Here is a 24,466-nt window from a genome sequence, read left to right on the forward strand (position 1 = left end):
GAGCGGATTTGGGGGGAGGGCAGACAGGTGCTGCGGACGGGGGGGGGGGGGGGGGGGGGGGGGGCACATGGGTGCGTATGGAGGCGGCCTCTTGCAGGGGCACAAGTCTGAGAGCGCTGGTAACTGCGCCTCTGCCGTTCCCGCCAGCACGGTACTCCACCAGCCCCATGATGGTGGTGGCCTTGAGTCTGGGGCAGTGGAGGAGACATGTGGGAGTAATGGGAGCATCAGTCTGGTCCCAATCTGCGATAATCACCGGTTTGCTCCGGGGAGGATGCTCCCCGGATGCTCCGGTTCAGAATTTGGCGCACAGCAGGGATTGAGAGGATGGGGGACTTGTTTATAGAGAGGTGCTTTCCGAGTATGAGGGCGCTGAAGAAGTTTGCATTGGCGGAGGGGGAAACAAATTTCGATATCTGCAGGTGCGGGACTTTCTGCATAGAAGGGTATCAACCTTCCCACTCCTGCCGCTAAGAGGGATTCAGGATAGGGTGGTTCCTAGAGGATGGATAGGTGAGGGGAGTGTTTCTGACATTTATAAGGAGCTTATGGGATCAGAGGAGATGTAGACCGAGGAGCTGAAGCGAAAGTGGGAGGAGGAGCTTGGGGGAGAGATAGAGGAGGGCCTTTGGGCGGACGCGTTGAGTAAAGTCAACGTAAACACAACATGTGCCAGGCTCAGCCTGATTCAATTCATGGTCGTTCACCGGGCTCACATGAAAGTGGCCCGGATGAGCAGGTTCTTTGGGGTGGAGGATAGGTGCGCAAAATGTGCAGGAGGACCACCGAACCATGTCCACATGTTTTGGGCATGTCCAAAGCTGAGGGGATTTTGACAGGGGTTCGCTGACGTCAAGTCCAAGATATTAAATACAAGGGTGGCACTGAGTCCAGAGGTGGCGCAGGATCCGGGAATCCAGGAGAAAGAGGCAGCCATTCTGGCCTTTGCTTCCCTGGTAGCCCGGAGGCGGATATTACTAGCATGGAGGGACTCAAAGCCCCCGAAGTCGGAGACCTGGCTATCGGACATGGCTGGCTTTCTCTGCCTGGAGAAAATTAAGTTCACCATGAGAGGGTCAATGTTAGGGTTCGTCTGGAGGTGACAGCCATTCATCGACTTCTTCGCAGAGAATTAATCGTCAGCAGAAGGGGGGTAGGTTAGCGTAGAGTAGGGGGTTAAGTAATGGTGGGATCTGCTGGGGAGGGAGGTGGTATTTGCACTATGTTTATATTTTATGTACATTTTTTATATTGCTGCTGTTACAATGCCAAAAAAATGCCTCAATAAAATGTTTATTAAAAAAAATTGTGCCTTGAATATCAAGGGCAGTCATTTTCATCTCATCGTTTGAGTTCAATGCTATTGTCCATGTTTGGATCATGAGGCCAGGAGACCTTGGCGGAACCCAAACTAAGCATCACAAACAGATCATTGCAGAGTACGTGACTTGATAGCATGGTGGATGACAACTTCCATCACTTTGCTGATGATCAAGAGTGGCCTCATGGGGCAATTGATAGGGTTGGATTTGGCCTGATTGCGGACAATGGGGAATTTCTCCACATTGCTGGGTGGATGGCATGGCCCCGAGCATTTTCAGCATCCTGCGTCTTCAACCATTTCTTGATATCTCGCACAGTGAATAACTGGCTGAAGACTGGCATACATAGATACATAGATACATAGAATATAGGAGCAGGAGGAGGCCTTTTGGCCCTTCGAGCCTGCTCCGCCATTCATCACGATCATGGCTGATCATCCAACTCAATAGCCTAATCCTTCTTTCTCCCCATAGCCTTTGATCCCATTCTCCCCAAGTGCTATATCCAGCCGCCTCTTGAATATATTCAAAGTTTTAGCATCAACTACTTCCTGTGGTCATGAATTCCACAGGCTCACCACTCTATGTGAAGAAGTGTCTCATTAGCTCTGTCCGAAATGGTTTACCCTGAATCCTCAGGTTGTGACCCCTGGTTCTGGACACACCCATCATTGGTAACATCTTCCCTGCATCTACCCTGTCTAGTCCTGATGGAATTGTATAAGTCTCTATGAGATGCCCCCTCATTCTTCAGAACTCCAGCGAGAACAATCCCAACCTAGTCAATCTCTCCTCATGACAGTCCCGCCATCCCTGGAATCAATCTGGTGAACCTTCTCTGCACTCCCTCGAGAACAAGAACATCCTTTCTCAGATAAGGAACCAAAACTGCACACAATACTCCAGGTGTGGCCTCACCAAGGCCCTGTACAATTGCAGCAACACATCCCTGCTTCTATACTCGAAACCTCTTGCAATGAAGGCCAACATACCATTAGCTTTCTTTACCGCCTGCTGCACCTGCATGCTTACCTTCAGCGAATGGTGCACAAGGACACCCAGGTCCCACTGCACACTCCCCTCTCCCAATTTACAACCATTCAGGTAGTAATCTGCCTTCTTGTTTTTGCTTCCAAAATGAATAACCTCACACTTATCCATATTATAGTGCATCTGCCAATGGTTTGCCCACTCACCCAACCTGTCCAGATCTTGCTATAGGGTCCCTGCATCCTCGTCACAATTCACCCTCATGTGTGATGCTGGGCACCTCCAGAGGTTGAGATGAATCAACCATCCTGCATTGCTGGTTGTCTAGGCTCCCCCATCATTGAAGATGGGAATATTCATGAAACATCCTCCCCATGTAAGTTTTTAAATTGCTTACCGCTATTGACGACTAGATGCGGAGAGCTATCGGCCATAGATCTGATCGGTTGGTCCTGTGATTGCTTAGTTCTGTCTGTTGCATGCTGCTTGGCATGCAAGTAATTTGCAGTATCATCTTCACCAGGTTGACACCTCATTTTTAGATATACTTGGCATACTCCCCTGCACTTTTCATTGAACCAAGGTTGATCTCTGTCTTGATGGTAATGGTAGAGTGGGGGATATGCCAGGCCATGAAGTTGCAAATTGTGGTGGAGTGCAATTCTGCTGCTGCTGATGGCCCACAGAGTCTCATGGTTGCCCAGTCTTGAGAAGCTAGATATGTTTGAAATGTATCCCATTTAGCACAGTGATTGTGCAATATAATAATCTTTATCGTCACAAGTAGGCTTGCATTAACACTGTAATGAGGTTACTGTGAAAAGCCCCTAGTCGTCACATTCCGGCTCCTGTTCGGGTACACAGGGAGAATTCAGAATGTCCAGTTCACCTAACAGCACGTATTTCGGGACTTGTGGGAGGAAACCGGAGCACCCGGAGGAAACCCACGCAGACACGGGAAGAACGTGCAGACTCCGCACAGACAGTGACCAAAGCGGGATTCGATCCTGGGACCCTGGCTCCGTGAAACAACAGTGCTAACCACTGTGCTACCCTCATAACAACACCCACTTTGATTTGTCAGCTGTGGAATTCAGGGTTGTTATTTCCTCCTGGTGCCTTTGTGATCAGATCTTGGACAGTTTGGTTAACTGAGGCCTTTAGTTTACAGCGCCTGTCCACGAAGGTACATACTCAGCTTGAATTTTGTGCTTCAAGTCTTCCAATTCTGCTTTGATGCGGACATTTTTGGATTTGTCCTTGTTGTTGAGTGCCAGCTTCTTGCTCTGCCCTGCCACCTGCAGTTCAGGAAATATGTCGGGATCTCCAAAAGATGCATCTTTGGGACTTCTGAAAGTTCGCTGGTGCCTTGGTGCGTGGTTCATTTGGCTGTCATCATTTGTCCTTTCATAACTTTACAGTGGGGTTTCTATGCCTCTTTTTAAGATCTGTGCATTCCACAATTTAGTAGATTAAAATAGTCTTCAAAGCTTTTAATATTTAATTGAAGCTGCTTGGGCATTGCGTTAGGATTACTTCATTAACAAGTTCACCAAATGAGTATAAAAGGTATTAATTTGGACTTTTTTCTGATTTTCTACTTAGACCCGATGTATTGGGGGCCGGTTCAGCTCAGTGGGCTGGACGGCTGGTTCGTAATGCAGAGTGAGACCAGCAGCACGGGTTCAATTCCCGTACCTGCAGAGGTTATTCATGAAGGCCCTGCCTTCTCAACCTTGCCCCTTGCCCAAGGTGTGGTGGCCCTCAGGTTAAATCACCATCAGTCAGCTCTCCCTCTCAAAGGGGAAAGGAGCCCATGGTTATTTGGGACTATGGTGACTTTAGTCCGCTAATTCAAGAATTTGTTTCCCCAGGACAACCAATTGATTGATCAGGACCTTGGCTATGTCCAAACTGATTTGGAAGTGTGGCATTCTGATCCATGGTCAAATTTTTTTAAAGTGTATATTCTGCTTTAAGAGCTTTCAAAATTTCAAAATGGCATCGCCCTTCTCTTGGGATTTCAGGCACTTGCTTGTTTTGGCAGGCTCTGCCACAATGGCAATCACACTCGGCTTAGAAGAATCTTCAACAATAGCTGTCTGGAACAGTGCCTGCAGAGTTCTCTTCCGCAGAGTTTTACTTTAAAGTCACAAATTCAGAAAATCCTGGCTTTTGCTGGTCTTTAGTTGGGTTTAAAAAGTGTGATCTTCCACGCATATTCAATTACTTATTTTTTTCTGCTTCAGACCAAGTTCGGATGCCATGTCAACTTGGGGGTTGGCCTTTTGCGGGTGTTTTTCAAACTGCACTTTTGACTCCAAATTATTTAAACGTTTCTTGAGACTCGCTGTAGCCTGGAGTTTTGAAAAGATTTAGTTCACTCTGCTGTCACTGCACTCTGGGATTTGATGCTGGACTTCCAAAGTAGATACAATAGAGTATTTTGCTGCAGTAAGGAATCTGCCTTCAGCTTCCAAGCCTTTCTTAGTTTTTTCTTACCACTTTTTCTTCTCCACCTGTGCTTCTGGGCTGTCTTTATAGGTCAGACTGCTTTGTTGAATTTACCCTCAGTCTTCCAGCACTTCAGTTTGTCTCTGCACTTTAGTGATATTTTCACTTTTTTCCCCCCACGAGCCATGTTGAGGGGTATTGTTGTACCTCGTTCGGTTTGATGGAAGTCTTCACAGTCTTTAGCAGGCTAAGTGCAAGTCTTTATCAATTCTTCAAAAGTTTTACAAATATACTGTAGACGGTACAAACCTGGAGCCTCCATGCATAGGTCTGCACACGGCTCTATCCAATATCACACTGCCCTGGGTATAGGTCATATGTTGGCTTCTACCATTGTACTCAGTCCCATATTCACCCTATATGTGCCAGACCCTTATGCTACAGTTTCCAATGTTGAGGTCGATGCTGGCTGGTTCGTCAAATTTCACTACTTTTATACTTTGTAGCGGTTTGAAACAAGTGAGTGGCTTGCTATTTCAGAGGGTATTTAAAAGTCAACCACATTGGTGTGTGTCTGAAGTCACATGCAGGCCAGACCAGTTAAGGACAGCAGAAGGTAGCACAGTGGTTAGCACTGCTGCTTCACAGCGCCAGGGTCCCAAGTTTGATTCCCGGCTTGGGTCACTGTATGTGCGGAGTCTGCACGTTCTCCCAGTGTCTGCGTGGGTTTCCTCCGGGTGCTCCGGTTTCCTCCGACATACCTGAAAGACGTTATTAGGTGAACTGGACATTCTGAATTCATCCTCCGTGTACCCGAACAGGCGCCGGAATGTGGCGACTAGGCGATTTTCACAGTAACTTCATTGTAGTGTTAATGTAAGCCTATTTGCGACAATAATAAAAATTAAAAAAATGATTTCCTTCCCTAAAGGACATTGGCAAACTATTGGCCAGTCTGGTTAGTTTACTCTATATTTTCCCTCATCAACCTTTTGCTGGTTTATAAAGCACTCTCAATCCTTAGACTTGCTACTATTCTTTTCCATGTTATAAGCCTCTTCCTTTGACCGAACAGTATCACGAACTTCATTAACTCTTTTTCACAGAGGTTTCGTTTTTCAATGCAACTTTATTTTTTTGTTGAACATTTTGAATCATTTTTTCAACTGCTCACCACTGTTTACCTCCTGACATTTCTTTTAATCTATTTACCCAATCAGCCTTTTAGCCAGCTCTCCTCTCATGCCTATGCAATTGGCTTTGTTTCAGATTTTTGTGCGAGGCTGGAGTATGCCACTTTCAAACTTAACATGCAATATAATTGTATTATGATCCCTTTTCTCCAGAGGATCTTTTTTGAGACTTGATGGGGTGAACAGCCTCTTAGCTGAAATAATCTATGGTTCTGCAACCCTCCCATGATCTCTGCTCCTTCTCCAATTCTGGCATTTTGGGCAGCCCTCATTTGTAGGGAAATCCTACATTCATGAGTTTCTGGTTTTCCCAGAAAAGAGATTCTACCTTTTATCGGGTTTTCAGATTCCAATAACGTTTTCAAAATAAATAAATAAAGAGCTTTTTTATCCAAGAAAAAGGTTGTACAAAGGCTCCCCTGTGACCAAATAATTGGTCTGTTAACTGCATCGAGGATTTTTTTTTTTATTCATTCAAGGGATGCGAGGCTAATTGACAAAACCAGCATTCATTGCCCATCCCAAATTACCCTTCAGAAGGTGGTGGTGAGCTGCCTTATTGAACCGTTGCAGTCCATGTGGTGGAGGTACACCCACAGTGCTGTTAGGGAGGGAGTTCCAGGATTGTGACCCAGCGACAGTGAAGGAACGGCCGATATATTTCCAAATTAGGATGGCGAGTGAGCATTCAAAATAGAACGTAGATCTGAAGAGCATTTGTGTAAAGTGGGCCCAGGAATGAGCTGACCGAGGTGCTTAAATGTTAAAAAGGGTTCAATAAGAGTAGATATGGGGAAATACTACTTCCTCCAGGAGTGGAATAGAGTTACGCCATTCCGGAGTCAAATCAGTGAAGTACTTGGACAAAAAGGGTTGGAGAAATTTGAAGTTCTTTTCTCCAAGGAGCTGTGGATGCTGGAAGTTAAATGGAGATCGATAGATTTTTCTGAGGTAAAGGTATCAAGTGAAATGGAGTAAAGGCGGGTAATTGGAGTTAAGGAAAAATACAAATTAGGGATAAGTAGTGAAGCAAGATCAATGAGCTGAATGGCCTACTCCTTTGTCTATTTGCATTCAACTGATTTTATCCAAAGATTTCAGCAACAATATCTTCAAGTTCTTCTCACCATTGCATTCCATGCCTTGCTGCTCTAATTATCTCCTTTCCTTCTCTGTAGGCATCAAATTCTTGATGGGAGTTTAGTCCCATTGGTGCTAGCATCCCCCTCACCCCCCACTCTCCACCTCCACCCCCACCCCATGCCTTGCTGAAGTACCGAGTAAATCCAGAAAATGAAAAAAAGACTTGCCCATTAAAGTTTCACAACAGCACCCAATTCTGGCATTAACCAACATCTGCATGATGGACCAAATGGCTTCTTTCTGTGTTGCATCATTTTAAGTTTCAGACAATCACTTGCTAATAGACTGGAGTTGGCTAAGGACATTAAGGACAGAAAAATGAGCCAAACTGACAGAACATCCAATACGAGACAGACAAAGGGGAGAGCGGATTAACCCTGAAGCTGCTAACCAACATCTCCCTCGACCTACACTGCCCTTCCGGGTAGCATTCCTTCAATAGATCTCTGACCATCTCACAGCAACTCACCAAGGCAACTTCGACAGCACCTGCCAAACCTGCAACCTCGACCAACTGCAAGGACAAGGGCAGCAGATGCCTTGGCACACCCGCCACCTGCAAATTACTTCACAACTTTGGTTTGATTACGCTAGATTTGTACTCTTCCTCAGCTCCATTTACCCGCCTTTGCTCCATTTCACTTGTTATTCTTACCTTAGAGAAACTGATTGATCTCCAATTGACTCCCAGCATCCACAGCCTATTGAGGCAGAGAACCTCAGATTTCAACAACCTTTTTGATGCGTTCATGGGATGTGGGTGTCAATGGCAGGGCCAACATTTATTGCCCCAAAAATATGTATAGACTGTATAGTTGATTGCTGGCAAGTATATTTCCCGAGGTGTTTATTGGCAGTAACCTGTTTTGATACATGTTTGTAATAAAATACATTTATTAAAAAAAAATCATTTATTGCCCGTCCCCAAGTGCCCTTTCAACTGACTGGCTTGCTCGGATCTTTCAGAGGTCATTTAAGAGTCAACCACATTGCTGTGGGTCTGGAGTCACATGTAGGCCAGACCACGTAACAGCAGATTTCCTTCCCTAAAGGACATTAGTGAGCCAGATGATTTTTACGTCAATGGACAATTGAGACTTTTATTTCCAGATTTTTATTGAATTCAAATTCGAACCGTGTCTCCAGCACGTTGCTCTGCTCTCTGGATTACCAGTCCAGTGACAATACCACTACGCCACTGTCCAAGTACTTCCTGATTTGACTCCTGAATGCCTGACTCTAATTTTTTTTTAATAAATGTTTTTTATTGAGTTTTCATGTTTTATATATGACAAGTTACAAATTATTAGAGAGAAAAAATGAAAACACAAAAATTTAACATGTATATTTACAGGTAAGCATCTTTATAACAACAATTGTGGCCGCCCCCTTTAGCCAGCATACATATTTTACATTCCCCAATATGGCCAGGGCACATGTTTATAGGCATTTATTTATAGTTTGGTTTTGGGCCTTAGCTTGCCATCAAACCCCCATAACGAACCCGTAACCCACCCCCCCGGCTACCTTCCCCCGATTCCCGTCCATTTTCCCCTGATTCTTGGCCACCCGACTATTCTTCCTCTTGTTCGTTGGCCACAAACAGGTCCCGGAACAGTTGCATGAATGGCTCCCACGTTCTATGGAAGCCGTCGTCTGACCCTCGGATGGCGAATTTGATTTTCTCCGTTTGGAGAGATTCCGAGAGGCCAGACAGCCAGTCTGCAGTTCTGGGCGGTGCTGCTGACCGCCAGCCAAACAGGATTCTACGGCGGGCGATCAGGGAGGCAAAGGCAAGGGCATCCGCCCTCCTCACCAGGAATAGATCTGGCTGGTCTGAAACCCCGAAGACCGCCACTATCGGGCATGGCTCCACCCTCACCCCCACCACTTTGGACATAGCCTCGAAGAAGGCTGTCCAGTAATCCACAAGTCTGGGGCAAGACCAGAACATGTGGGCGTGGTTGGCCGGGCCTCTTTGGCACCGTTCACATCTGTCCTCCACCTCCGGGAAGAACCTACTCATACGGTTTCTCGTTAAGTGGGCTCTATGTACCACTTTTAGTTGCGTCAGGCTGAGCCTTGCGCACGTGGAGTTGGAGTTGACCCTATGCAGTGCTTCGCTCCAGAGTCCCCACCCTATCTCAATCCCCAGGTCCTCCTCCCATTTCCTTCTTGTTGCGTCCAGTACGGTGTCGTCCCTTTCTACCAGTCGGTCATACATGTCGCCACAGTTCCCTTTCTCTAGGATACTTGCGTCCAGTAGGTCTTCCAGTAGTGTCTGTCGTGGCGGTTGTGGGTACGTCCTTGTCTCCTTTCGTAGGAAGTTTTTGAGCTGCAGGTACCGTAGCTCGTTCCCCCCAGCTAGCTGAAATTTCTCTGTCAGTTCGTCCAGTGTTGCGATCCTGTCGTCCGTGTATAGGTCCCTGACTGTCAAGTGTCCCCCCCGTCCTGCCTCCACCTTTTGAAGGTGGCGTCAGTCAGTGCTGGTGTGAACCTATGGCTGTTGCAGATGGGAGCCTTGTCCGACATTTTGGTCAGGCCAAATTGCCGCCGCAGTTGGTTCCAGGATTGGAGGGTGGCTGTCACCACTGGGCTGCTGGAGTGTTTTTTGGGTGGGGATGGGAGTGCTGCCGTGGCGAGGGCCCGGAGGGAGGTCCCCATGCAGGAGGCCTCCTCCGCACGCACCCACTCCGCTTCTGGCTCCTGGATCCATTCCCTTACTCGCTCGGCTATTGCCGCCCAGTGGTAGAATTGTAGATTCGGGAGGGCTAGCCCCCCCCGGATTTTGTTTTTTGTAGGACCTTCTTTGAGATCCTAGCATTTTTACCCCCCATACGAACGCCATGATAAGTTTGTCCAGTGCTTTGAAAAAGGCCTTGGGGATGTAGATCGGAATGGATCTAAACAGGAAGAGGAACCTGGGTAGTACGTTCATTTTGATCGTCTGGACTCTCCCCGCGAGGGAGAGCGGGAGTGTGTTCCATCTTTGCAGATCCTTTTTAACTTCCTCCGTCCGTCAGGCTGGTGAGGTTCCATTTGTGGATCCCTTTCCAGTCATGGGCTATTTGGATCCCCAGGTAGCGGAATTTGTGTCGGGCTTGTTTGAACGGCAGCCCCTTTAGTGCTGTTCCCCCCCCCCCCCCCCCTGCGGGTGTACTGGGAAGATCTCACTTTTGCTCATGTTGAGTTTGTAGCCCGAGAAGGCTCCAAACTCTTTCAGGAGCGCGATGATTCCGTCCATGCTGCTTTGTGGGTCCGAGATATAGAGGAGCAGATCATCCGCATAGAGTGAGACTCTGTGCTCTCTACCTCCCCTTCGGAGACTCTAATTTTAAGATTGTCGGCTTATCCGCGATTCCTCTACCAGGGGAAATCGTTTTCCCGTATCTACTCTGATGATCCTTTTTTCAAAAATAAATTTGGAGTACCCAATTCATTTTTTCCAATTAAGGGGCAATTTAGTGTGGCCAAACCACCTAATCTTTGGGTTGTAGGGGAGGAACCCACACAAACACAGGGAGAATGTGCAAACTCCACATGGACAGTGACCCAGAGCCAGGATTGAACCTGGGACCTCGGCACTGTGAGGCTGCAGTGATAACCACTACGCCTCCGTGCTGCCTGCTATTGATACTTTTTAATATTTTTGATATCTCTGTTCACTCATTCCTGACCCTTCAGTCTTTGTCCCAATGTAAATGATCCACGCTGCCATGGAAATACATTATCGTTCCTTCACTGTTGCTCGGTCAAAATCCACATGGACTCCAGTGGTTCAAGAAGTCGGCTCACCACTAACTTCTCGAGGGCGACTAGGGATGGGCAATAAGAATGCTCACCTAGCCAGCGACGCCAACAACCCACGAAAGAACAAAAAAAAAGTGGGTCTCGCTTTCATCCAGCCTAAGATTTTCCTAAGTGGGCGGCGCAGTGGTTATCACTGCTGCATCATAGTGCCAGAGACCCAGATTCGATTCTAAAATCGGGTGACTGTATGGCGTCTCCACATTCTCCCAGTGTCTGCGTGGGTTTCCTCTGGGTGCTCCAGTTTTCTCCCACGGTCCAAAAATGTGCAGGTTAGGTGGACTGTGGGAGAAAACTGGAGCATACCAACTCACTCTTCTGCCTTCCTAGTTTCCTGCCACCATTCCCCTGAATAACAATGTGGCTATCTACGTCTTCAAAGGCTGACATCATTAACTCAATAGATCAGTGACCCAACCCGACCATCCACTTTTGTACGTTCCAAATAAAGCCATTGGGGATAACCTTCCTAATCTTCGTTGCCCACCTCACCTACGGTTGTCCTGATAACTCTCCCAGCTCAACGCCAACTCTTGCTGCACTTCCCTCATGGACATTTGTTCACTCAAGGCTCTCCATGGCCACTTTGCGTTGACATCCTGGCTTTGACTGACACTTCATGGATGTCAACACCTTGATCCTTATTAAAGCCTCTCTACCTGGCTATCCTTCCACCATTTGCTGCACCAAAACTAGTGGGCCGAGGGTACATACTTCAATAAGAGCTATCCAATAACATGCAATGGGAAGCTCGGAGCACTGGGCTCTCAGGGCACATACCTTGCAGATACTGTAGTGCTCAAACAGTGACAGCAGTCCTATGTCACTGCGTCCTGAAACTCCTTTGAGGATTGTGATGTTGCCATTGCCAGAATCCAACTCGACAACATCGTTGAAAACATTGGAGACAGCTTTGCCGGTTAACAACAGATTCACAAGTTCCTGCAAGAGGAAGACAACAAATTTATTATGTTTTCTTTGCTGTTACATACCAGCGTCAGCGTTGTGGTAGCATTATCTGCTTTGCATCAGAGCTTGTGTGTTCAAGCCTCCACTCTAGGAGACCTGAGCACCTAATCTATGCTGACACTCCAGTGCTGGAGGTACCTTCCATCAGGCGGGATGTTATACCGAAGCTCAGTTGCCTGCTGATCATAAGAGCAAATACCAACAAGGGTGATCTTGCCAACATTCATCTCTCAACCGACACCAATATTAAAAAAAAGATCGCCTGTTGGCAAATTAGCAGCTCCATTATACAACATCTGAACAGAGACCAACTTCAAAACAATCTCAGTTGGCTGCAAAGATTTGGGCAACTTGAGCACGTGAAAAGCAATACAAAGAACAAGTTATTTTATTCTGTTTAAGGAATAAACATCACATGGTTGAAACATCTGAAGATAACTTTACAGCTTTTGGAGTATTGTTTTTGCAACGTTATATAAAAAGCTTGCATCTATATAGCGCCATTCATGACCTCAGGACACTGCTGTAATGCAGGAAGTGTGGCAGCCAATTCAAACGCACCGATCATCTTTTGTGGGATATGGACGTCACTGGCTGGGCCAGCATTTGTTGCCCATGCTTTTTTCCCCCCATAAATTTAGAATACCCAATTCATTTTTTCCAATTAAGGGGCAATTTAGCGAGGCCAATCCACCTACCCTGCACATCTTTGGGTTGTGGGGGCTGAAACCCACGCAGACAGGGGGAGAATGTGCAAACTCCACATGGTCAGTGACCCAGAGCCGGGATCGAACCTGGGACCTCGGCGCCGTGAGGCAGCTGTGCTAACCACTGCGCCACCGTGCTGCCATTTGTTGCGCACCCTGAGCTTCCCCCGACAAGCTGTTGGTCAACCGCCTTCTGGAACCACAATAATGCATGACAAAGAATTGCTGTGGCACCAAAGGAATCCATTTGGCCCACCGTGTCTGCACCAGCTCTCTGAAAGAGCAACTTACCTAGAACCATTCCTGTATCTTCTCCCTGTAATGCTGCACATTCTGCCTTTTTAGATAACAGTTGAATTCCCTTTTGAATGCTTCAATTGAACCTGCCTCCACAGCACTCTCAGGCAGTTCCAAACCGGAACCGCTCGTCGTGTAAAGAATATCCTCCTCACATCGCATTTGCTTCTTTCATTAATTACTTTAAATCTGTGACCTCATTCACTTTCACTAGTGGCAACTGCATCTCCCCTTTCCTCGTGATTTTAAATACCTCTATCAAATCACCTCTCCAACTTTTCTCCAAGGCAAATTGTCCGACTCTGTCTTTATAACTGAAGTTCCTCATCCCTGGAACCTGGAGTCCTGTGAATCTCTTTTGCACTCTCTCTAATGCCTTCACTGGTCGTGTGACCCAGGAACACCCTCAGTGCTGTTAGGAAGGGAGTTCCAGGATTTTGATCCTGCAACATTGAGGAACATCGACATGGTTCCAAATCAGGATGGTATGTGGCTTGATGGGGAACTTGGCACGTGGTGATCCCCATCCATCTGCTGCTCTTGTCCCTCTCGGTGGCAGAGGTCGTGACTTTAGAAGTGGCTGTCGATAGAGGCTCGGTGAACACTGCCATTGTGCATTGGTGGAGGGAATGTCTGCTTAAGGTAGCTCATGGGGTGCCAATCAAGCGGGCTGTTTTGTGCTGGATTGTGTCAGGTTTGAGTGTTGGAGCCGCACTCACCCAGGCAAGTGGAGAGTATTCCATCACATTCCTGACTTGTGCCTTGTTGACAGTAGACACTTTGGTGAGCCCAAATGTGAGTTACTCTGACCCTCTCTTGCAGCCGCAGCACTTGTATGGATGGTCCAGTTCACTTTCTGGTCAATGCCAACATCCCAGGATGTGAGGATTTAGCGATGGTAATACCATTGGATGTCATGAGGAGATAGCTCGATTGTCTCTTGTTGGAGATGATTATTGCCTGCCACTTGTGTGATGTGAATGTTACTTGTCACTTACCAGCCCAAGCCTAAATGTTATCCAAGGCTTAGTGCATATTGGCACAGACTACTTCAGCATTTGAAGAGTTGCAAATGGTGAACACGCTGCAATCTTCAGTGAACATCCCCATTTCTGAACTTATGATGGAGGGAAGGCCATTGATGAAGCAGCTGAAGATTGGGTTGAGGACACTACCCTGACAAACTCGTTCAATAATGTTCTGGGACTGAGAAAAGTGCCCTCCAACAACCACTTCCTTTATGCTAGATATGACTTCAACCAGTGGAGAGTTCTCCCTGATTCCCATTGACCTCAACTTTGCTAGGGCTCCTTGATGCCATACTCACTCAAATGCTGCCTTAATGCCCAGAACCATTCACTCTGACCTCACCTCTGGCATTCAGCTCCTTTGTCCATGTTTAGAACAAGGCTGTAATGAGGTCAGGAGATGAGTGGCCTGCCTGGCAGATCCCAAACTGAGCGCCAGTGAGCAGGTTATTGATGCGTAAGTGCCACTTGATAGCACTGCTGACGACCGAAAGGTGATTGACGGGTAATTGGCCAGATTGGAATTTGTCCTGCTTTTTGTGGACAGGACATACTTGGGCTATTTTCACATTGTCGGGTAAATAATGCAGGGCTTTAGCTGGAGCAGCTTGGCAAGGGGCGCAGCTAGTTCTGGGGCACAGGTCTTCAGTGCTATTGCCAGAATGTTGTCAGGGCCCATAGCCTTCAAAGTTATCACAATTACCACAAAGATCAATAGTGTGATTGTGGTTAATTGGTAATCTATTTTTACTTCTTTTAGTAATGTATTTTTTTGGCTTCTTTTAGTAATATTGCTTAAGAGGAGAATAACCCAGAATACAAGTAAAAGGTATCCTGCAATAGGAATTATTTTTTGTAAATATAAATTTAGAGTACCTAATTTATTTTTTGTCGCATTTAAGGGACAATTTAGTTTGCCCAATCCACCTAACCTGCACATTTTTTGGATTGTGGGGTCGAGACCCACGCAGACTCAGGGAGAATGTGCAAACTCCACACGGACAGTGACCCGGGTTCGATCCCGAGTGTCCTCAGCGCCGTAGGCAGCAGTGCTAACCACTGCGCCACCGTGCTGCCCTCTGCAACAGGAATTCTGGATCAAGGATTCCCACAAACAGTTGGGCACTGAACATTTTTTTTTTGTTGGCATATATAGAGGAGAAAATGTTGACCACGGCTGGGAGAACTTCCTACCGTGCAGTGCAGTAAGTAGGGTACTTCAGATGAACAAACTTGGTTTAATATCTCATCCTAATGATGGGGGCTCAGGGCTGTAAACTGGATTGTCTGCTCAACTCCTCCAGCAAGATTTGAACACACAGCATTCTTGCCTGGATGGAAGAATGGTTAAAAACTTATTCTGGCTGATGCTGACCATTACAAGAGCATCATGCAACACATAAGAATCAGAACCAATGTTGGAATTAGAACTAAATCACAGGTCAACAAAATCACTCATCTAAAGCTCGAAACACTCAAAATATAAGCAATAAATATTCAGCTGGTGAAAATATTACAACTTGTACTTAATGAAATGAAAATCGCTTATTGTCACGAGTAGGCTTCAATGAAGTTACTGTGAAAAGCCCCTAGTCGCCACATTCCGGTGCCTGTCCGGGGAGGCTGGTACGGGAATCGAACCGTGCTGCTGGCCTGCTTGGTCTGCTTTAAAAGCCAGTGATTTAGCCCAGTGAGCTAAACCAGCCACTTATGTAGTGCCACAGCATTTGGCAGTACAGAGCCTGAATACTCTGTAGGATAGACATGGTTCCAAAGCTTATTATTGAACGCGGGACAATGGCTATCCTAATCAGATTACTGTTTGCTGTGTATCATGCAAACATGTAAATGGGCCAAAGGCTGCCACATCTGGAGCGGGAAAATGCCCAACCTCTCTCAAATTACCCTGGGAAGGCAAAGTACCTCACAGGTTTGAACACAGGTTTCATGTTATTACTATGCAGTGGCTACATTTGTGGCATTTCCATAAATAGGATGCTGCCATCAGTCCAAAAAAGCATTCTGCCTACCACATAACTGAGCAACGTCATGTATGAATTTCAGTGTCGGTGCGATGCCAGGTACATAGCGGTAATTCAGAACGACTGGCTGATCAAACCAAACAGCAAGTTCATTCAGTCGTTTCTGAATAGGCCTCACGGTAGCATGGTGGTTAGCATCAATGCTTCACAGCTCCAGGGTCCCAGGTTCGATTCCCGGCTGGGTCACTGTCTGTGTGGAGTCTGCACGTCCTCCCCGTGTGTGCGTGGGTTTCCTCCGGGTGCTCCGGTTTCCTCCCACAGTCCAAAGATGTGCGGGTTAGGTGGATTGGCCATGCTAAATTGCCCGTAGTGTAAGGTTAATGGGGGGATTGTTGGGTTACGGGTATACGGGTTACGTGGGTTTGAGTAGGGTGATCATTGCTCGGCACAACATCGAGGGCCGAAGGGCCTGTTCTGTGCTGTACTGTTCTATGAAGTATAGACCATACTCAATCAACCTGGACTTGCAAAACCCAAAACATCTGCTATTAGATGGAACTACAGGATTGGGAAGCACTTGTTGAGCAATCCTGAGTGTGCTAATAGCTACTCTTAACAAATCAGTTGAGTTTGCAACATGGCTCATTTATTTGCTAGAAGCGACATATATTCTGATGTGGTAACCGAATCTCTGCAAACAAAAGGAATATGTTCAAGCCTTGAGCCTATTTTGAATTTCCTGGGCACTCGGAGAAGCCGATGGTTCCTGTTACTCCCTCCATGGCAACACCTCAGACAATTAAAGTCGACTTGCCGACTAGACAAGCACTCTTTTCTTCTGTGGTTACAAAAAGCATTGTTTGAAATTTGGCATTCTTGCACTCACATCAGGATCAATACAAGATGAAACATGTCACTCCTTTGGTAGTGGAACGTAGGTAGGAGAGGCAGAAGCAGATAAGAGAGATAGAGAGATTCGTGGAGGGAACTCCAGGGCTCGGGGCCCAGGCAGCTGAAGGCTAAGCCACTCATGATAGAATGAAGAGGGGATGAACAAGAGGACAGAGTTGGAAGAATGCAGAATGGCAATTTCAGGGCCTCATGAAGTTACATATTCGGAGGGAGGAGGCCACATCGGGGCTGCAAAACAAGAATGCAAATTTTAAAAATCGGGGTGAACTCGATGTAAGAATGAGAGCTGGATTTGAAAGGACTTGAGCACAAATTGAGAATTCCACCATTTCCCACTTTGCACATTTCATTTGTCATGTTTATCTCAAGAGGACAATTGTGGGATCGTGAACGAGAGATAGATGCACACAAGTGTGCTTGCATTGGCAAGAAGGAATATGCAATTTATTCCTAAAATTACTGTCATGAGCATTGAAACACTAAGGGCGAAATTCTCCGACCCCCACGACGGGTCGGAGAATAGCGGGAGGGCCTTCCCGACATTTTTCCCGCCCTCCCGCTATTCTCCCCCCCCCCCCCCCCCCCCCCCCCCCCCCCCCCCCCCCCCCCCCCCCCCCGCCCAACTCCCGACACGAATCGCTGCCGCCGTTTTTTTACGGCCGGCAGCGATTCACAGCTGTTCGATGGGCCGAAGTCCCAGCCCTTTACGCTGTTTTTACGAACGGCAAACAGACCTGGTCTGGCCGTTCGTAAAACGGCGGGAACAACTCGCTTTTTATAACCATGGCACCGATTGGCACGGCAGTACCACGGCCGTGCCAAGGGTGCCATGAGCCCGTGATCGGTGGGCACCGATCGCAGGCAGCGGGCCCGATGCCCGCGCACTATTTGTCCTTCCGCCGCCCCGAAGTATCCATTCGCGGGGCGGCTGAGGGGCATCCCGGCCCGCGCGTGCGCGGGTTTCACGCAAATACGCGATGACGTCATCCGCGCATGCGCGGGTTGGAGTCTTCCAATCCGCGCATGCGCGGCTGACGTCATATGACGCGTCAGCCGGTGCTAACTCCTGCAAGCGGGCTTAACGAAATTCGTTAAGCCCGTGATGCCGGAGCTTGCGGCGTCGGGCTGCTAGCCCCGACCGGGGACCAGAATCGGTTCCCGGTCGGGAAGGGGCGCGCTGGCGTCAAACCCGCCCGGGTTTGACGCCAGTCTTACGATTTCTCCCGTTTTGGGAGAATCGCGCTCTAACTATTTTTCACATTTGTGAACCAGCGCCTAGATAGATTTTAGAAGCTAGAATTACACGGGGCAAGAATATAAGATATGAAAGCTGCAGAGTGCAGGGAACTTCAATCAACAGACTGGATCAGACCCTTCATGGGTCCAGCAAGCTTGGCATCCATTCAAAGTAGAAGGAACTTTGAGAACTGACAGCTCAAAACTGTTTAGTAACTAATATATCTCTGTTCCACAGATTTAATTAAGTGGACTATTTAATACCAGGAACATCGTAAAATTAATCAAGGTCACTTTACTTTCAAGTATGGACTGACAAAGGAGCAAGTCAGAACATGCTCAAGAAAATATTTAAAATCAGACCACTGAAAATAATTTATGTATAACTTTTAGCTAATCTCACCCAGAGCAATCCTTGGGCACTACGATTTACCTTGATCCCCTGGGTGAGAGGACAATTGACCATGGTTCAACCCTGGGCTGCTCCCGGAAAGACCACAAGATATAGGAGCAGAATTAGGCCATTCGGCCCATCGGGCCTGCTCCGCCATTCAATCATGGCTGACATTTTCTCAGCCCCATTCTCCTGCTTTCTCCCCATAACCCCTGATCCCATTATTAATCAAGAACCTATCTATCTCGGTCTTAAAGACACTCTGAGATTTGACCTCCACAGCCTTCTGCGGCAAAGAGTTCAATAGATTCACCCACCCTCTGGCTGAAGAAATTCCCTTTCATCTTAATCTGGGGCTGTGCCCTGTGATCTGGTCTCCAGTGGAAACATCCTCTCCATGTCCACTCTATCCAGGCCTCTCCGTATCCTGTAAGTTTCAATAAGATCCCCCCTCATCCTTCTAAACTCCATCGAGTACAGATCCAGAGTCCTCATACGACAAGCTCTTCATTCCAGGGATCATCCTTGTGAACCTCCTCTGGACCCTTTCCAAGGCCAGCACATCCTGCCTTAGATACAGGGCCCAAACTGCTCATAATACTCCAAATGGGGTCTGACCAGAGCCTTATACAGCCTCAGAAGTACATTCCTGGTCTTGTATTCTAGCCCTCTCAATGAATGCTAACATTGCATTTGCCTTCCAAACTGCCGACTGAACCTGCACATTAATCTTAAGGGAATCTTGAACTAGGACTCCCAAGTCCCTTTGGGCTTCAGATTTCTGAAGCCTTTTCCCATTTAGAAAACAGCCTATGCCCCTATTCTTCCTACAAAGGTGCATAACCTCACACTTTTCCACATTGTATTCCATCTGCCACTTCTTTGCCCACTCTCCTAGCCTGTCCAAGTCCTTCTGCAGCCTGCCTGCTTCCTCAACACTATCTGTATATCTTTGTATCATCTCCAAATTTAGAAACAATGTCCTCAGTTTCTTCATCTATATCGTGAATAGTTGTGATCCCAACAATGACCCCTGCGGAACACCACTAGTCACCGGCTGCAATCCTGAAAAAGACCCCTTTATCCCCACTCTCTGCCTTCTGCCAGTCAGCCAATCCTCTATCCATACCAGGATCGTACTCTTAACACCATGGGCTCTTATCTCATTTAGCAGCCTCCTGTACGGCATCTTGTCAAAGGCCTTCTGGAAATCCAAATAGATCACGTCCACTGGTTCTCCTTGCCCAACTTCCTCGTTACCTTCTCAAAGAACTCTAACATATTTCTTAGGCACGACCTCCCCTTGTCAAAGCCGTACTGACTCAGCTCTCTTTTATCATGCATTTCCAAGTACTCCGCAAGCTCATCCTTAATAATGGACTCTAAAGGGAAGGGGGATCACTCATTCAAACATAGAATTTTTTACAGTGCATAACGGGGCCAATCGGCCCATCGAGTCTGCACAGGCACTTGGAAAGGGCAACCTACCTAAGCCGACACATTCACTCTCTCCCCGCAATCCAGTAACCCCACCCAACCTTTTTCGACACTAAGGGCAATTTAGCATGGCCAATCCAACTATGCTGCACATCTTTGGACTAAATGAAGGACCCGGCATTAAGAGGAGGCCCACTGAGAGCCAATCTCTGACTATGCTGGTGAACCCCATCCTCACCCTCCCTCGTGACTCCCACTCCACAAAATCTTTCTTGGCATCGCTCAGCTGTGGCCTGGGATCCAACAAACATCCTGGTGGTGCACCGGCAACAGCTCTCAGGTGGCATTGCCGTTCAATAGAGGTGATTGTCCAGCAGGGAGGACTAGTCCTGGATCACAGTGAAGGGCCTGCCCCGAGTGACATGATGCTGTAGGCCTTCCTGGAAAGAGATGACACCGAGCTCTCGCTTGCTCTTCAGCCGGTGGCTGAGACACCTCCCCCCCACTGCCCCCGGTCACCGCCATAAGATACTAACCCCAATTTATTACACACAAAAGTCTCTATATAGCGTTTGGTTATTTTCTTGTCAGTTAACATACAAGTTTGTGGCTTGAGCATACAATTGAAGCAGACAGTTCAGGGGCTATGTTGCATTTTGGCAGTGCTGTCTTTTCAATGAGACATCAAACTAAGGCCCTGTCGTCCTTTCAGGTGGGTGTGAAAAGATCCCACGCCACCATTTCAAAGAAGAGCCAAGGACTTGGCTGGGCATCTTGATCAATATTTATCCCTCAAATCAGCGTCAGCAAAAGAGAAGATCTGGTCATTATCACCAAGTAGGTGGGAACTTGCAGGGTACAAACAGAGCTATGCCTCCATCGCTGTATAACGCTTTGGGAAAACCTGAGGTCATAAAGGTGCTACACAAATTAGAATTGTGCTCTTTCCTTATTGTCTTACTGTTCTGTGGGGAAGCATAAAACCTTGAAAACTAACCAGGGATCTGGGGGGCCTTCACATAATATCCGTACATTATAATTAAACTTCCGTTTCCAGACTTCACTGCGGCAAGCGTCGTTCACTGCTCAAATTTATATCTGTCCTTAGAGCGGCACAGATGAAGGACTAAATGGTGACTTTTTTTGTGTACAAAGGAGTTTCTATATGTACTGCGTCTCTGCAGGAAGTTGCTGAACTAAATGTGTTTTTATGGACGGAAATAATTAATAGCTCTAGTGGGACACTGACTACACAGGGAACGACATGCATGTTAACACAAAGATGATCAGCTAACTGAAGGCATACACACATCCATGCATGCCACGTTGTTTAAGTCTCATTTCCTACACAACATGATGAGCTGACAATGGACGGAAATTCAAAAACGTGTGGAGATTTTCTTCTATAGATTGAGATGGGAGTCACAGCTGTGTACTCTGAAAACGGACGATATCAGCTGGATTAAATTTTTTATTCCACCAGTCAACAATCAGGTTGACTTGAATAAGATTAAAGCTTGGATGGATTTGGCGTGATGCCAGATAAGCATGAGGGAGAATTGAATTGAGGGGTGTGTTGACTGGGTGAGATGAAGTAAGAAAACTTGTGTGGAGCATAAACGCATCACCAATTGGGCTAATGGCCTGATTAACGAGAGCAGTTAAGGGGAAACCAAAGAAGCAAAGAATTGTTACAGCACCGAATGAGGCCATTCGGCTCATCAAATCTGTGCTGGGTCTCCAAATGAGCAATGCATCTCGACGCATTCATCCGCTGCTCCCCGTGACCCCGCACCTTCTTCCTTTTCAGATAACAATCCAATTCCCTCTTGAATGCGATGATTGAACCTGCCTCCACCACATATTCAGCTTAGATTATTTTAGAACGGTTCAGATAAGATAGACAGGAAAAGCTGTTCTCATTAGATAATCATACAAGGTAGAGGTGACACATATTTAAGGTTTTGGGAAATAGCTGTAGGGGGCGTGAGAGGAATGTTCACACAGCGAGTGGCAACAACCTGGAACATGCTGCCCACGAGAGTGGTGGGAGCGGAGATAATGGTTTTAAAAGTAAATTGGTCAAGACACTTGAGGGAAATAATCTTGTACAGCGATGGGGATAGAACAGGGAGATAGGACTGACCTGATTGCTCTGCAATGAGCCAGCGTGGCGTCAATGGGTCAAATGGCCTCCCTTCTGTGCCATTATACCTCTGTAAATATGTGTCCAGCATCTGTATTTTAAGCTGGTATCAGCATCACTGTATTCCACAAGATAAATCAACTTATTTTGCTGGTTTTCAGGCCCATCAGTCAATCCAGTCTTTGTGAAGGAGGAGCCAAGACCAGAGAATCCGACTGGGTTGGAGGATGAAGGGCAATCGGATGGTTACTTCCCCGTTGCTTATTAGGCGTGCACACTTGAGGCAGGAAAATTCAAGGTGCCAAGATTGCATTGTGAAAGCCGCAGTTATGGGGATGTCAAATACAGTTCAATCCTTTTGAATCACAACAGTTGCTTAATTTTTTTGTTCATTGATAAGAGTTTTACAGCAGACATGGAAGCCAATTGATCCACCGTGCCTGTGTCAGCTCGCTTCGAGTTACCAAATTCATCTTCCTCCACAGCCTTGCCCAATTTTCTCCCCTTCCAGATATATTCAATCCTCTTTTGAAGGTTATTATTCCAATAGTTTCACTGCCTTTTTAGACAGTGCATTTCAGATAGTAACTAATTAAAATGACACGGAATTACATAGGCCACACAGCATCGTAGCCTGCCATTCTGCTTCATTAGCTCATGCTGATGTTCATAGAAGCTGCGTCCATCTTTCTTACTCTACCTCATTCAATGTAACCTTCTATTCCCTTCTCCATCATCAGCTTACTTAGTCTCCTCTTAAATGCATCCATACTATTTTCCTCAACCACTTCCTGCGCCGGCAAGTTCCGCATTTTGACCACTCCCTGGGGAAAAATAGTACTTTTTTCTGAATTCCCTATTTAATTTCTTACTGAAGGCTTTTAGTTTTGCTTTTCCCCCACAAGTTGAAGCATCTTCTCGACATTTACCCTATCAAACTCCCCTATAATTCCAAATTTCCCCGAGTCTGCTTGTTCCTCCTTTCCTGACAGATATAACCTCATATTTCTGGTGTCACCCTGGTTTCTCTTTTGCCACCCTCTCCAATATCTTCATGTCGCTTTCATATAATGAGGACCAGAACGATACGTATGGCTGATCTTACGGGCTCGATATTTTAGCATAAACTCAATCTCGCCTTTTCATTTCTAACCCTCCAGAACAGTGGGTTTGATTTTGTGTAAAAAAAAAGCCTTGCGTATTTTCAATTAACCAAATCGTTTAACTCTATGTATTTCAAATTAATGGTTAATTTGAATTTATCTTCAAGCGAAATGCAATTTTGAGCTTTCAGTCGACTTTGCATCAAATAAGCTGCTAAAAACGAAGCTTCCAAACTGTTCAGTTTTCTTCAGAGGGCCATGCTGAGGTGTGCCCAGATGTTGCCCTCTGTTAAAGTCTATTATCTGTGTCACTGCTGCTTTTCGAGATGAAGTGGGCGCTTTCTTGTAGGAGCACATTAATTAGTTTCATTTCTGTCAATTCTTGGGAACCCGGAATGAGAATTGATCAGATGAAAATATTGAAACTCGCGGTGAGAATTGCACCAGTTTACAATAGGCCAATAAATACAAGTACCTATTCCAGGCATCGAGTTGTTCAGGGGATCAAATAGCAACGGTTTCTGCTGATTGCAGAGTCGAGGTCTGAGGAGGCGCAGAGTCTAGAATTTAGGGCCAGAACTTTGAAGAGTGGACTTTGAAAATACTTTACAACAAAGGCTTGTAGCAGTTTGGAATTCTCTTCCCCGCAAACAGTAATTGATGCCAGATCTATTGTTAATTTAAAAATAGGTTGATAGATTTTTAAGCGCGAAAGGTGGGAAGGAATATGCAGCAGAGGCAGGTAAATGGAACGGGATTCTTCGTTGGCTGACGGCAAAATTGCAAAATGCGATTAGGCGGAAAATCAGTTCCAATGACAAATTCGTGGCGGCCACCAATTTGATGTCAAATCGCAATTCTCCGTCACCTCCAGAGCAGTGTCAATACATTCCGGAACCCATATACAGTTAACACCATTTTTGCATATCATTAGCGGGCCTGACCCGGTATTCTCCAGGGCCTCCGCGATTCTCCTCATCCAATGGGCAGAGTTCCCGATGGCGCAGTTCACTTGTGCTTTTATAAATTGTGGAACTGGCGTCATGGCTGATGAGGGAGTCAGAGAGAGAGAGAGAGAGAGAGAGAGAGAGAGAGAGAGGAGGTAGAACACGGAGGCGCAACTGTGAGCTGCCGAGCCGGCACTGGCCGGGCTGGGAAGGCTCTGCCAGGGCCAGGAGAGGTAAGGGGAAGGTGATGGAGGAACGGACTGAAAGGCCGGGGTGACTGCCCACAGGACTGGGCTGGTGACCAGTCACGGACCGCCATTACCGCAGCCTGCAAGGCAGCCAGCTTGCTGCGCACCCCACTGACCACCCACCTTGGCCCTGGTTCTGCAGAGTGACACT

The 24,466-nt window shown here is 46.8% G+C and overlaps 1 protein-coding gene across 1 annotated transcript in view; it reads right to left on the reverse strand.

Moving 5' to 3' along the window:
• mindy4 (MINDY lysine 48 deubiquitinase 4) overlaps nt 1-24,466 on the reverse strand; it is a 189,425-nt gene that overhangs the window by 18,259 nt on the left and 146,700 nt on the right. The window contains exon 12 of the mRNA XM_038796467.1: nt 11,690-11,851. Coding sequence (XP_038652395.1) covers nt 11,690-11,851 — 162 coding nt within the window. The remainder of the gene's footprint in view (nt 1-11,689; nt 11,852-24,466) is intronic.

The sequence above is a fragment of the Scyliorhinus canicula genome, chromosome 5 (assembly GCF_902713615.1).
Source record: "Scyliorhinus canicula chromosome 5, sScyCan1.1, whole genome shotgun sequence".
Classification (NCBI taxonomy): Eukaryota; Metazoa; Chordata; class Chondrichthyes; order Carcharhiniformes; family Scyliorhinidae; genus Scyliorhinus; species Scyliorhinus canicula.